Genomic DNA, 14,690 nt, shown 5'->3' with positions numbered 1-14,690 from the left:
CTTCTTCTCTTAATTTAAAAAAATTGTTTTTTTACCAAACATTGCTTATCAATTATCAATTATCATATGGCCATAGATTTAAGATTAAGAAAGATGAAGACCCATAAAGAGTGGAGAAAGTATTTACGAGGATTTAACCCAAAATCGTTTAGAATGAACAAAGCGAATTCATATAGTCGATCTCAAATTTTTTAAATAAAAGCTTAATTAGTTGAGCTGAATAGAAGAGCCATCATCCAACCAATCAAATCAGCCGCTGTCATTGACATTCGTTAAGGTTTCAAGTATATTCATATACAGAAGCATCAGAAAATTAAATTGTCGGTTCTGACCAATAAAAAAGAAAAAAAATTGTCGGCAGAGAAAAGTGATAAATTTTCAAGTAGTCGCCTTCTAACAACCCAATTCATCTTGGGGGTCTGCTCTTGCTCCTAACCTTATGCTTTCACACTTCAATCTATTTTGGCCTTCTAATATTATGCCAATCTAATGATGACCCACCAAAAATAGCTACTAAAAAGCACTTCAATTACAACTCCGTTTGCACATTCTCCTTGCCAAACTAAAAGGGTAAATTGGTCATTAATAATCTCCTTTGATTAAGAGTAGAAACGACAATTTGATTGCGTCATAATCCATCTGTTGTGGCCTAATGAAATCCATATTATTCTAATTCAAATTAATTATGTCTTATTAAGACTTAGAAGCCCATAGCAAAGCATGCGGCATTCAGTTGCTTTCAAGACACAAACCACTAATGCTTGAGCACAAACCATGGGATCGTCAACATCTACAACTAATGCCATAGAAATTACAACAGCCTTGGATCAGATTGAGGATACGACACGACACCGTAGCTGCAAACTACAATATCTAGTATCTTAAACAAGCAGTAGCGCCACTAGAAGTTTAGGAAAACAGCAGGAGATGGTGGAATGTATTCAAAGTGCTGCTAGTCAACCATATCCATGTGTACTCGCGTCAATGATCATAGAATTACAACGATATCGATAAATCTCCCCCTAGTTTTTAACTCCTTTGGGTTCTGGAATCACTCGACGAAAAGCTATTTGATGAATAATAGATTTACAAGCACATCAAATTCCTAAATATACATCAATTGAATCCATCTGCAGATCAACCTGAATAGTGTAATACCAGGGAAATCGTTGGTAGAATGTATTCAAAGTGATCAATGATAATACCATGAAAACCATCAGAATCTGTCAATTAAGATGAATTGACCATTCTCGGTAGAATAGTCAAGCAGTTCCAATGACGCGAATATGGAATGGGGGACCTCGACAGAATATTGGCTCATCAACTGAATCAGTTTTGGCACGGGTTCTGAGGACATCATTAGCTTCTTCAATCACAGCAGCAGCCACTAGAGTATACTCACCAGGGACGAGAAAATGCAACGAGAAAGAATGCTTAGATTCTTGAAGAGGGGGAACCTCCATAGCTATCCCATTCAAAACACCTACAATAAATTAGAGCAAGCCAGAGTTGCATATTAACAATTTCAATTGCATAAATATGCAATAGCAAGTTGTTTTCCAGCCTTGTGAGTGACAACAGATCATACAAACAGTGCTGCTTGAAAAACAAAACAAAATAAAAGTACTAGCATCCAGAGCCAAGCACTTAATCCCATAAAAGTATCTGGATAAAGGAATAAAAATGAAATATTACCAGCCCATAGGACAGTGGCCTTTGTACCCTCGAAGCAATTTTCTCCAGCCACATCCCTGCATGCAATGCTAAGACTCATCCTAATGATTTCCTTGGTGTTGTTGCGAACTATGACCTCCATTGGGGTCATGTCATAAGCCATCACAGAACCTTCATGCCCAGAGTCATCGGGCATATCAGATTCTTGTGGGACACTATTTCTAACAAGCCTGAAGCTAAATGTCAATGGATCTGGTAGCAATACATCCACAACAGATGTCTGAAGCGCTGCCTGTATGGCATCCTTCATATTCAGTTCTCCAGAGCTGTTTCGTCCTGATTGCCACCTCACCTTTATCCTGGAAATGAGGTTCTTAATTGAAGCATTTAATTCAGCCTTGGCATTCTTTTCTGAGAAGCTCGAATTTCTGCCAACACCATCAGGCTGAAAATCCTTCATGAAAAAGGAACCATCAAGAATGGGCAACTTAAAATGCTCCAGAGGTATTAAAACCCTCGCAGAATGATCCCTATCAATTCTTGTTTTTGGACAACAATATTCAGTAGCATCTTGAACAGCAGAAAGGTTATCCAACTTATCTTCGCAGCTGTCAAGCTGGACTGAAACGCTAATTTCAAACACAACATCAGTTGGATTAGACAATTCTAATTCAAGAAAACGTAGCCCCCAACTTCCTCTGAAAGGATCAATTTTTAGCAATCCATCCATCTTACTTTTTGAACCAACAGCTTCTTTGCTACCATTAGTCTCAACATGAACTGGTTCTGGAAGATTTAGGCCAACATGTGCAGGAATTTCCATTGAAAGCAAGCAAGCTTTCACAAAAGACAAACCTTGCAAAACACAAATGTGTAAGGGAACCACCAGGCGTCTACCAGGAGGAAAAACAGATTCTTTTGTTGGAGGATCTCCAGAATCTGTCAATGGCCCTGACATCCAAAATGAATTAGAGTCACCAATCATTTAATAGTTGACCATAGTAACATTCAGGGAAGTTAATCTTCCTAGGAACAAGATGATACACAGAGAGCTCTCTAAATTAAGAATAAACAACTGTAAGCTGATTGCAGTGCTAGTGTGCTGAAATGAAAACATATTCAGATGCAGTTCCCAGATGCTAAAAAGGAAAATGTGGGACACAGATGATTGAGGGCTCCAAACTCCAACCTGATTAATAATCTAAGAAGTCAAATTCCAAGGCTCAGATAACCAACACTCAATTGGACTTTCGATCATTTTATTTGTTTTAATATTTTGGCAAACAGTAGGCAAGGGCTTTAGAGACCTGACAGTGTCACCAACTTGAATAGTCTAAAAAAACACAGCGAACAAAGAGCAACCGACATTCTAATAATCTAATTTATAGTGCAACTACTCTTACAAGAAGTAACATGTCATTTATTTGATCTAATACAAGAATAAAATATGGCTGAAAGTTCAGAAATATAGACAAACGAAGACTTATTACAAAGTCCACTACGCTTTTTTTTTTTCAGATAAACATAACCAAATAATAAATGAGAGCGCCATTGTAATCTAAGTTAAAAGAAATACCAGCATAATGAATCAACAATGTGGGGCTGCTACCATCCTTTAACTGCCTCCCCATACTTCCAGAGGCAAGCTTACCACCAGTAATATCAGGGTCTACTGGTCCATGCTGCCAGGCTTTCAATGTCACAGGTAGGATCACTTCTGCACCAGGCTTCAAAGGAAGGGCAGATTTTAAGGTTTCATATGGTATTGAGACAACAGAATCTTGGTTTTTACCAGAGAGTGATATATGTGCTTGTTCAACTGGAACTATCCCTGCATTAGCCAGACTAATCCAGACATCACGTATTTCACCTTCATATAAAACTATTGAACCATCACCACCTACAACATGAGAAACTAATAATGGAATTGGAGGTACAACAGAAATATTTGGAACCAACACATTTCTCGGCCTTGGAGACCCACAACATCTGAAAGGATCAGAAAGCACAAGCCCTTGTGCTGCACCAAGAAGCAGATTATCAACATCCCCGAAAAGGTGTTCAGAAATAACACCAAAACAGTGAACAGTACACCCTGGAATTGTTACTGACCCCACAGAAGTCGGGATTCCAGATAAGGTTATCACCTTTGATGAATTAGGCAGAAGATCTACACTAACAGGAAAAGCATCAAAATTTCCTGAATGAACAGATAGGTATATACTATCAACCCTTAAATCAAAGCCACATGGATTTGCCAACTCCACTAAGACCTGGACTGGTTCGCCAACAATCCATATCAGCTCCTGCTTGCTGCTGTCATTTGGCTCCCCTTTGCTGAATGGTGTGTATATAAAAGGCCCTGAAGGAGCAGATCCAGCCCACCAGTCTTCTCTTGCTGGATTGCGTTTTACAATGTCCATTTGACAGGGATAGGGAGGAAAGGAATATAACCTGAAAGAATCAAACATATAAATGAAAAACAGAATACCAACTTGGAAAACAATAGTGAAAAGCAGAATGTCTTCAAAAGTCTGCTCAAAGTTGATAAATCCCATAAATGCAGGACTGTGCAACAAATAATTAATTGTCTTGAAACCACAGCCAACCCCCACCCCAAAAAAAAAAAAAAAAAAATTGATAGAAGGATCTAAATCACATTAACAAGACATTATTTGAAGTTAGTTACAAAAGGTCCATGCATAGAAGTAAATACCTTACGAAAGGTAAGGCTGGATCAGCACAGCGAGTTCCGGAAGGCAACCTCTGGGCTGACTTAGTAAGTGCACTAGCAAGGCCATTCTGCCCAGCTGGTGTGATTAAAGGATAATAAGATCTTAGTAACCGTGCAGCAGCACTCCATGCAGCAAGGGGATCTCCTGCACGAACAGCAGCCAGCAGTATCTCCCGCAGTACAACCATCTGCAATGTGCTCCACTGAGACTCAAATAAAGAAACTACTGATTGGTGATGCATTTTCCCACTATCAGCATGGCTTGATTCAATCTCCTTCTGCAAAGAAAAAGAAAATTACCTGAAAGTCTAGAACAATAAATACAAGCACAACTAAAAGTCTATAATAAAAAAGGTTTCTTAAAAATTCATCTGAGCAATAACAACTAAAATTCTAGAACATGCAGTTAAAGCAACAGTAAGAAAACCAATTTCGAACTATCAAGCAGATACAATGTTAACAATAGTTTTTTTTTTTTAATTATTATTATATTTCCCCACATTAGTGCACTTACACTTGAATGAGGATAATTGGAGAAGGACGCTCTACTCTGAACACGATATGCTTTGGTGGTCATTGCCAAAACTTGCATAGCACTCATAGCCGCAAATCTATTTTCTTGTTGCATATACAACTGGACTACCTGCCTTGAGAAAAAGGCAGCTTTCCTCTGATAACCAAGAGACCCAAATAAGCGAGCTATTTCAACATACAATATGAGTCTATCACTGGCATCTATCAAGGATTTCGCACCATCTGCAGCACTGGTTAGCAACTCCACAACATCTTTAGTGAATCCTCTTCTGAAAAAATTACCATAAACAATGAAATATTAATAATGTTCCATGAGATAGTTGTACAAGAAGCTAGGGACTTTCAACCTTGCAAAAATTACCATAAACAATGAAATAGAAACACTGTTTCCATGAAACAGTTCTACAAGAAACTAGGGACTATGCATAGCAAACTCCAAACTTTTCCAACAACAGGCATGAGAGAAAATCCGCATATGATTGACCATTGGAAGGAAGGCATAGGACAACACAACCAGACCAGTTGATCTCAAAATCCAAAAACAAGCAATTATCATAGATTCATATGTCCTGTTTTATTCTAAGCTACCAAAGAAATAAAAGATGAGAAACATTAACAGACTTGAGCAACTCCAGATATTTCAGCTTTCACAGGTCTCTTGAATCTATCCCACTATACTCAATACTAACAGCATCAAACTCAAAAAACAAGCTAACAATGATACAAATTCCAAGCAATCAGAAAATCTTGTGAGTTAAATATAAAGAAATAAGAGAAACAAGGGAGGGGGTAACAAGGGAAGGCAAAAATAGAACACTTATGCAAACATAAGAAAGGAAGACATAATGTCATCCCAACTTTAAAAATGGAAGCAACTACTTAAATTATTGAAATAACCAAACCCTCACATACATAAAGCGGGCAAATTATAAAATGCATCCGGTGCACTAAAAAATAATGCACCAATTACAAATAAACATTTTTTCCATGAATTATGAAGAATGGAACCCACATCATTGTGAGCAAGGGTGCATATACACCAGGAACACTCAATAATTTCCCCATAAAGAGATATATTTACCTACAAAGAAATCTTGCCAATTTCAGAGTGGCTTCAAGTTCAAAGCTTAAAGGTGAAACTCTGCATAAAACATATAAGCAAAAAATTGCAGTCAACATAATCAAACATGAAAAGGAGATAAAAACTATGAGTCCGACAGGCATTATATACAAGAAATCAAAAGTAAATAAAATTGATAAGTATAATTAAAATTCAGTTAGTTGAGCAGAAGGAATTTAAAAAAAAAAAAAATCTACTTTCCATTAATATTAGAATAGGGGAAAGATAATAGATTCAACCTTGCAATTTCCATTGGAAGTACAACACAAAAACCACCTTGTACTGATAATTGTTAAAACATTAAATAAAATGAAAGAATAATAACCACCCAGAAAATAATTATTTAGGCATTAACCAAAATGAAAGAAAAATAACCACCTTTGAGCATTGTCTGGTGTAAATGACTTTTTGTAATGCGATATCACACTAATGTACCGATACCTGACCTCATCCTCAAAAACTGCATCTTTTTGGCCCATTTGGTCTATCTGATAGCAGGCAAAATGAATAGGTAAGTAATTGCACAAGTCCATGGTAAATAATAGCTTATATTCACTCACTCTTGCAGAAGCCACATTTCCGCACTTCATAGAGTTATCACATTTACATGATCAACAAAAGGATACACTAAAATACAGTGGTGGAGTTATTTTATCAAGATAACTATGGGAACCATATTCTACGCATCTCACATCATACTGAAAGAGGGTTCACAACATTACATTTTACAACTACCATATATATTTTTTATTACCCTGCACATGTTGTCAAGACACAATTCCACATTAATCGACTCAATTGGTTCCTTGAAAAATTCACAAAACCTAATTAGAAAATAACACATTAAAAAAGATACAAGATTCACATATGATACATTTTATTTGGGCTGAAAAGTTGCGCATACCAGCAAGGCACAAATGCTACCCTCCAAAGCCCCAGCATACCAGAAGAAATCCGCAGTCAATCTAGCTAATTCTAAGGCAGTGGAATAGTGGGCATTGGCATCAATAGGTGAACCTGCCATCAAACAGTAATCCCCCATTGTCTTCTGTGCACGAGCCAGTCTTCTCTTTTTGGCCTTGATCACCTGCAGTTTTACCAAAATAAAAATTACTAAAGCTATTCCAAGCAATGCATGGCATCCCGTGACGAAGTTAAAAGTCTTAAGTGGAGAAAATGCAAATTCAAATCCTTATGACACCTAGACATAAACCTCCTCTGAGCTTAAACTGGCTTGAGAATCTAAAGGCGTCTTGAGAATAGTTCCAGCAGATTCCGCCCGTAGTACCCACTTTTCGAATTCCATCAACAATGAAGCGGCAATTTCTTGCATCATAGTTTGCAAATGGATCTCCAACGTTTGGCGGTCCGCCGGAGGAAACAATCTCAGATTCTCTCCCTTTTTACCACCATCCTCCAGCTGTAACAGAAACAAAAATGGGAAATGATAGAAAACAACATCAAACGCTCAATGCCTCATTGCCTCTTGTGTAATAGCTTATAAATTAAACCATGAGAAACATCAAAACGCCAACCTGAGAATCACAGGGGCAGAAAGCGAAACACCGCGTCACCAGCGCAGATGCGTAACTTTTACAGGCGACGCTAAACTGATCGACGATGGAATTGAGATCAGGCGAGGACGGGCAGTGGCAAACGCCTATGACGGAAAGGATCTTGCGATTCGACTGGAAATCCTCCCAGGGGCTGGGAGGGGACCCTCCGAGTATGAACTTGAATCGAAGAGAGCCGTTGTCCCATGGCTGATTGGCGAAAGGGGATTTCTGGTGCTCCGTGTAGAAGGAACTGATGGCAGAGAGAGAAATCGTATGGTGACGCAGGAACATGGAGTAGTAGTCGCACAGAATGCGGGGCGGGACCGGACCTACTGGGAGGATTGCGATGCGGATCATGCAGGATGTCTCGATGCTTACGTCTGGCTCCATTTCTGGATCTGACGGCGACGATGTGATAAGACGGTGGTCTATAGAGAGAGTGGAAGAGAAGCAGGCTGAGTGAAACGGTGAAAGAGGACTAGAGGAGATATCGTAAAGCGATGTCGTTTTAGGGCGTTGCTTGGTGTTTGGTCCAGCTGTTATGGTTGTGCAAGGCAGTGACTAGAGAGAGAGTGACAGAGAGATTTGGTCTGACTCGGGGTGTATAGGGGATGCTTCTGTTGAAAGCAAAGCAGGTGAAATATTTATTTGCATTATTTTCTTAATTTTCAAATTTATTAATTAAACGATCCTGAAAAAACCATTTATAGTTTCCCAAATTTCAAGAGGTACAATTAGCGACTTGGGTTTATGACAGAGAACAAGAGTGATTATGAATCAACTTGCAATAGACGCAGTGTGTGCCATTAACCCAGTTGAGGTAGTCCGATATCGCTGTATTGAGCTTGTAAAGCTTTTGTTCAGCACAGCTAGTTCCTATTTTATGATCATGAAATTAATGTGAAATAAAGTAGACGATGGTATTAAGCAGAATCTGAGTGTTGAATCTATAGGACAATCTCACCTGTTATCATAACCAGGTGTATCAAATTAGGAGTTTGGTCGAGGGATACCATTTTCATTCACAAACGATGAAATTTTTCCTCTATATCCATAAAATTTAGAAGGGAACAAACCTAATTCTTAAGCTGCTAGGTACTTGCTAAACGGCATAAGGCTAGTGCCTCGCTCCGTATATTTTTCAATGTTTGATCCGACAAGGGCTTGGGTTCGCCAAGACCAAGCTCAACTTTGAAGCCCATGATGTGGTTCTGTAACTTGCCCATTTAGCTGCCGACGGGCTTTATTGCATTAATTTTTACAGATTTTCTCTTTTCTATTCGCAGATTCCACTGCTTTTCGGTCCTAGTCTGTAAAGTCCTCATTCCATCAAAGCTCGATTCCCCATGAGAAACAAAGCGTGGATCAACTTTTTTTTTTTTTTTTTCTTGATCGTTTCTGCATACGCAGATTGTTAAACCGCAAAAAAGATTTAAAATTGGAAATGGATTCCTTCTTGAACACATTGGTTTTATGTTCCATTTTGAGTAGATGAAAGTTGCAAGGATTCGGGATTTCGGATCCTCGCTTGGGTTTATCTGCAGTTTTATTGATTGAAGGCTTTTGAATGCCAGTTTTCAGCTATGATTTTGATTCAATTGGATGTATGATTGACTTCTTTGATTCTTAAGAAAACGAAGAAATCCTAAACTAAGAAATAGAAGTTTAGCTGATTGGTTTCCGTCTGAAGTGAAGCGCTCCTAAAATTCACCTCGAGAAACCCCACAAACTGTAAACCACCAAAATGAAAAGAAAGAAATGGTAAGAACATGAAGAACAAAGCCTTTCAACCAAATACTACGATCTCCTCACTTCATGCACTTTATCTAAGCTCAATTGGCAAATGATGGATTGCGTGGTGGGCTAGGGGGTCTGCCCCCACTTGTTCTGCAGAATTTGCAGCACTCTGAAAGCTTGGGCAATAATGTGAAGCCTCGTAGCAATTGACCTTCTGAATTCATAGTTCTATCCCCCTTCAAACATATTTATGTTTGATGAAATACATAATTTATTGCATAGTTTTTCATTATGATTATCGTATATTGGAAATAATGGATTGTTTATTATCATATACACCAAAATTCATTGCTATACGTATGGGATTTCTTTTAAAGTCTGCATGGAAAGCAGTAAAATAAAACCAAAAAAAAAAAATGCATCGGCAGAACCATGAGAACTCGTATCTGTAAAGTTGATTCCTCTCACCTTTTTGTCACAAATAATTTTGCTATTATGATATAAAGAGTAATCCAAAACACAGCAGAGCCAGACGAACTTTAGAAGGCACACCACCGCAGCTTAGAAATACTAGATTTTGGCAGCATTAACTTTCATAGTGCTGTCCTTTTTCTTTCGTTTTTAAATTGGCACTGGCATTTCGATGGGCAATTCATCAAGCACGCCTATGTGAGGCAATCACCACAGCTCCAAGTATCTGATAATTATTTTTACTTGTAAGATGAGACTTTCGAAACAAAACAAACTCTGCCAACTAATTCACACAATTGGCCAAATGACTTTAATTTCCTGCAGACAAGTCTTTTTTTATAGGTAATGAGTTGATCCTGCAGACGAGTCTGCTCTTCCGATGGCAATCACAGTACATGAAGATTAGTCACTCCTACTCGCGATATTTTTCCCCCTATAAAAGAGTCTGTGGAAATAGAAACTAGGGCCTAAAGAAACAAAAATGTAACATTAGTTGCAAGAAGCCTTTAACATAGGAGTCCAGCAGCCATTCACCTAAAAAAAATGACAATTATTTCTACATAGAATTTCAGAGGAATGTAGAAGCCTCCAACAAATCAAGAATATCTACATCTACAGCCATGGTCTCTACACTATCCTTAAAAGCTTCTTCCTGACTGACTGACTTCCTTTGCCATGGGCAAATTAGCTATAGATCTACGCCAAGCTATCACTTCTGAGGCCTTGGCCAAGTTATGCAGTTCTGGATCGCGACCTTGAATGTGCATACAGCAAACAGCTCCTTGGCCAAAAACAACGTCACAACCACATCATTGACCTGATATCCACATCCTTAGTAGGTACAAAGGACTCTTTATACATTTTTGTCATCTCATTCCAGGTAGAGTTTCACTGTGAGGATCCTCAGATGGCATCATATTTAAATCAGGTAGCAGGAAGGATCTGTCATGGTTTGAAACTGCCTCTTGTGTTTCACAGGAATCCAACTTGATATCATCATCACATTGAACATGTTTAGGCAACATTGAACTAATGTGGTTGGGAGAAGAGGGTTCTCCCTTGTAGGGCCGGTTGCAAATTTCTTTCTCCAGTACATCAGACGCTAAACTTGAGTTATTTGCATATTGCAATTTCAAATCAAACTGAAAAATAGAAAAAGAAAATTCAGTTTTACAGCACTAACATAAATACATTGTGGGGAAACAAAATAGGGGACACAAAAGCAACAGTGAATACCTTTATTCTCTTTAAATTCTCATTTCTTGCTACCTGTTCCTCAAATGTGGAATTTAAAGTTGTTATTTCCTGTTCAATGATCACAAGAGTAGTCAGCAACGTAAAATAAGCTGGAGCAAAGTGGGAGAGGCGCAGAAATTTAGCTTTAAGTTTAATGGTCACACCTTTTTGAGATGCATCCTTTCTTTCAACAGAAAACTCTCTTCTTCTTTAAGTTCAGCAAACGTCTGGAAAATGTCAATCGAGTTAGCAGATTACAAGATGTTAAAGTCATCAACTGCCATCACTTGAACATATATCAACCACTCATTACAGTTATAGGGCCCTAAGAAGCAAGAAACACTCAATATCAACACCAAAAAGGAAAAAAAAAGATAGCCCAAATAGTTACTCCAGTGGAGTTGGAGTTGTCTTTTAAAGCACCGATTGGGATTGCAATTGTGATTGAGAGGCTAAAGGCTGTTTTCTAAAAAAATATCATTTTATATGATATTAAGGTTCCATTTATTTCACAGATTAAACTAATAATTCGTGTTTATATCATCATGTATATATAAATATTTTCACATTCTAATAAAATTATCAAAATTTAAAAAAAGACTTCAAAAGAGAAATTTATTTTAAAAAAAAATTCCAGGAAACAAGCGGAGTCTAAGAAAAATTTTGCTTAATATCACAACATATTAAATTTAACTTTAAACCAACTTTTTTAATACCCTTTAATTAATATATTGCTTTAATATAATTGCCAAATACACCCTAATTTTGAAATGCCAAATAGACCCTAATTTGAAAGCATAGAAGCATTACACCACAAAACAAAGAAGGGTTTGAAGTAGCCAGGGCAGATAACGAGATTTTAAACAGAAGATAAAATTATATACCTTCTTTCTTCTTGACCTCTTTGTGGAGGTGCTAGCGGTTTCAGCAGTAGCAGTACCCTGCAAATATCATAATTGAGTGAAAAGTATAGTCATGCACCATGAAAGCAAGCAATCAACAGTTGATGAAAAGAACTATTACTAAACCAAAGGCTATCCAAGCATAAAATAGCAGAAATTCCTTAGACTCGGTTTAGGTCAGCCCATAAAAAAATAAGCAGTCAGCCAGCTCATTTTTAGTATAGGGCGCAGCGGGTTTTACAACTGCCAGCGAGGTTGTCGGATCTCTGCGAGATTTTCGGCTGTGATATTATCTCCAACCATTTTAATCCCTTCTCCGCAGCAGTCAGACTGCACGGTGCCACCAGCTGAATTCACGTCCTACTACTTAACTATTACTTTTTTATATTATTAAAAAAAAAAAAGCGCTCCGATCAGACAGCTGGTATTTTCAAAAGGGCTCCAACCAGTGATCGCAGGCCACGTCACCAAGAAACGCCTTTTTTTTTTTAATTGCTCACGTGACTTTCCTGACATGGCCGGCAAACCTCATTAAAAATAAAATCAAAATTATTACCAATAATAATAATAATAATAATTATTATTATTATTATTATGATGATAAAATCAAATCAAGTCTCATGATCTCACGACACATGTCAATGGGACCCAAAGGCGAATTGGACGTAGCGTGTAACCCTATTACGCTACACATCGGATAAAACTTAAAAGGTGCAAACCAACCACACGCAAGATCTTTCCATTTCCCTAAGTAAGGCCACTAAAGACTAAAGAATTCATCTATTTGGCACTGTAATGAAGGCGCAGTTGAATAAATAATTTTTTTTTTAAATATAATAATTAAATATATTAAATAAAAATATTAAAATTAGTTTAAAATTAAAATTAATATATTTTAATTAAAAATATTAAAATAATAAACAAAATTTTCAAATTTGCTTTTCCAAAAAAATTTAAATTAAAATTTTTTCTATAAATTATAAAATAGAAATTGGAAAGTGATAAGTGATGACCATACTATAGGGAGAAGAGAAGAGAAGAGAAGGTGACAATGATGGGGCAAGCCACACTTGATAATTTCTCAAGTTAACAAATAACAACAATCAAATGCCGTCCCCACCCACAACACAACACACAACAACGCTGCACCAAACGCAAGACCCATCGCTAGCAAAACACACCACTCTATAATTTCTCCTCTCTCTCTCTCTCTCTCTCTGCCACTTTACGGGGCCCGACCCCATTTGCGACTTTATCTATATATAACCAAAATCCTCTCGCGTCCGAGGCAGAAAGCGTCCCAATATTTGACCCTTTGCAATCTTTTTTTTTTTTTTTTTTTTGGTCACAAGGGAAAAAAAATAAAAGAAAATTAAAGGTAGTGTTCGTGCGTCGGAAGCTTCGTGGGTTCTTAGCGTTGGCAACATGGTTATAAATGGCTAATGGTAAGGGATATCTTGCATCTGACAAAACTGTCCTCTCTACTGCCATTAGAGGCTTCGGAGGGCGATTTGGTCTATTAAAAGGTTAGAACAAGAATGACAGGTGACCGGAAAATAGGCGAGATTTCGAGAAGAAACGTTAGCCACTTTCAAGCTGCTGACCTCATGTGAAAGTAAAATCTTAAAGTGCAAGGGGTTATTTTGGTCCCTAAAAATTTTTCATTAAGGTGTGGACACTGGATAGTGCATGCCTACGGTAATTCACCGTTTATTGGGGAGATCGACCCTGAAACGAGAGCTAAAGCCCATTAAACCGGCAGATTTGTCCTCCTCAGCCGCTGACAAGAAGAGGTAGCTTATGAACCAGGGGGAAAAATATAGGACTATTCTTTAACCGATATAGCCAATAGAGAAACAGGAAAATGGTTAAAGAAGCCAGAAGTAGAGAAAGCAAATAGGGGAACAAACGAAGGGCAAATTGGTCACGAAGAATAAAAATCCCCGGAACTAGACAGGAATGTCTGGTAAATAGGCACATAAGCTCCATCTATCTCACCCTTCAACTCCAACACTCATCGAAAGCAATTATAGTCTTTTTAAAGGTATTTCAGTCAACCAACGCAAAGAACGACACCGTAGAGATCAGCTCATGGCAAATCTGCCACCACCAAAAAAAAAAAAAAGAAAAGAAAAGAAAAAGGAGGGGAGAGAGAGAAGCACCGAGAAAAAAACCTTGGATCTGGCGCCAGGAGGAGAGCGGGTGACATGAGGGCTGGTCTCTTCGAAGCCGTCAACGGTGGCTGAGGGCGAGGCAGCGCCGCCACCACCGCTCCATGAAAGCGGCGTGGTTGGACTACATCTAGCAGAAGAATCTCCTTCTTTCCTCTTACAAACGACGTCACATCGCACGGATGCCGCTGTAGCTGGCTTGGACCTCGGAAGTCGTAACCCCCACCTAATTGGAATCACCGCCTGAGGTCTCGCTGGTGCCGCTGCATGCGCTTGCTTGAGACGCAACAGCAGCTCCACAACCACTCTATCATCCGTCATCGCGGCCCTTATCCACTCGTCCTTCACCATCGTCACCGAGCTATCGTTCCCGAAAGAGACACGCCACAGATATCTGTGTGCAGACACAGTGACTCTGTAGATATAGGAGAGAGAGAGAGAGAGAGAGAGAGAGAGAGAGAGGTGTTAAAGAGGGGAGGGCGGAGAGTATATATAAGAGAGGTGGAGTGGTTTTTCTTTTATTTATTAAAACATCTTAGAGCAAAATGGAGTTGG

General features: G+C 38.4%; 2 protein-coding genes across 4 annotated transcripts; both read right to left on the bottom strand.

The window, feature by feature from the left end:
- Positions 1 to 908: 908 nt before the first annotated feature.
- LOC110643213 (trafficking protein particle complex II-specific subunit 120 homolog) lies at positions 909 to 8,211 on the bottom strand. 2 transcript variants are annotated; one of them, XM_058129587.1, is made up of 10 exons: positions 7,598 to 8,211; positions 7,276 to 7,482; positions 6,967 to 7,149; positions 6,441 to 6,550; positions 6,024 to 6,083; positions 4,923 to 5,211; positions 4,391 to 4,686; positions 3,251 to 4,128; positions 1,696 to 2,625; positions 909 to 1,483 (listed from the first exon to the last, which is right to left on the bottom strand). In XM_058129587.1, exons 1-10 carry the CDS (start codon positions 8,006 to 8,008, stop codon positions 1,263 to 1,265), a joined length of 3,585 nt encoding a protein of 1,194 aa, XP_057985570.1. In that variant the 5' UTR covers positions 8,009 to 8,211; the 3' UTR covers positions 909 to 1,262. The 2 variants fall into 2 exon arrangements, with proteins under 2 accessions (XP_057985570.1, XP_057985571.1); XM_058129588.1 differs by lacking the exon at positions 7,598 to 8,211 and having other exon boundaries at positions 7,264 to 7,427.
- A 2,076-nt stretch (positions 8,212 to 10,287) lies between these two features.
- Positions 10,288 to 14,690, bottom strand: LOC110643228 (uncharacterized). Of its 2 annotated transcripts, none has more exons than XM_021795521.2 (5): positions 14,127 to 14,690; positions 11,947 to 12,003; positions 11,227 to 11,289; positions 11,063 to 11,131; positions 10,288 to 10,968 (listed from the first exon to the last, which is right to left on the bottom strand). In XM_021795521.2, exons 1-5 carry the CDS (start codon positions 14,484 to 14,486, stop codon positions 10,693 to 10,695), a joined length of 825 nt encoding a protein of 274 aa, XP_021651213.1. In that variant the 5' UTR covers positions 14,487 to 14,690; the 3' UTR covers positions 10,288 to 10,692. The 2 variants fall into 2 exon arrangements, with proteins under 2 accessions (XP_021651213.1, XP_021651214.1); XM_021795522.2 differs by having other exon boundaries at positions 14,139 to 14,687.

Source organism: Hevea brasiliensis, chromosome 11, assembly GCF_030052815.1.
Source record: "Hevea brasiliensis isolate MT/VB/25A 57/8 chromosome 11, ASM3005281v1, whole genome shotgun sequence".
NCBI lineage: Eukaryota > Viridiplantae > Streptophyta > Magnoliopsida > Malpighiales > Euphorbiaceae > Hevea > Hevea brasiliensis.
This window is presented reverse-complemented; position numbering and strand designations above follow the sequence as displayed.

What these genes read in the sequence shown, in the direction of transcription:
- LOC110643228 (XM_021795521.2), bottom strand. Translation starts at nt 14,486, where the DNA reads ATGGTGAAGGACGAGTGGATAAGGGCCGCGATGACGGATGATAGAGTG. An exon ending in GATCCAAGGTTTTTTTCTCG is followed by an intron (nt 12,004 to 14,126) that starts GTGCTTCTCTCT and finishes TGATATTTGCAG; the next exon opens with GGTACTGCTACTGCTGAAAC. An exon ending in AAAGGATGCATCTCAAAAAG is followed by an intron (nt 11,132 to 11,226) that starts GTGTGACCATTA and finishes ATCATTGAACAG; the next exon opens with GAAATAACAACTTTAAATTC.
- LOC110643213 (XM_058129587.1), bottom strand. Translation starts at nt 8,008, where the DNA reads ATGGAGCCAGACGTAAGCATCGAGACATCCTGCATGATCCGCATCGCA. An exon ending in ATTGTTGATTCATTATGCTG is followed by an intron (nt 2,626 to 3,250) that starts GTATTTCTTTTA and finishes TTTGGATGTCAG; the next exon opens with GGCCATTGACAGATTCTGGA. An exon ending in GGCCACTGTCCTATGGGCTG is followed by an intron (nt 1,484 to 1,695) that starts GTAATATTTCAT and finishes AATTTATTGTAG; the next exon opens with GTGTTTTGAATGGGATAGCT.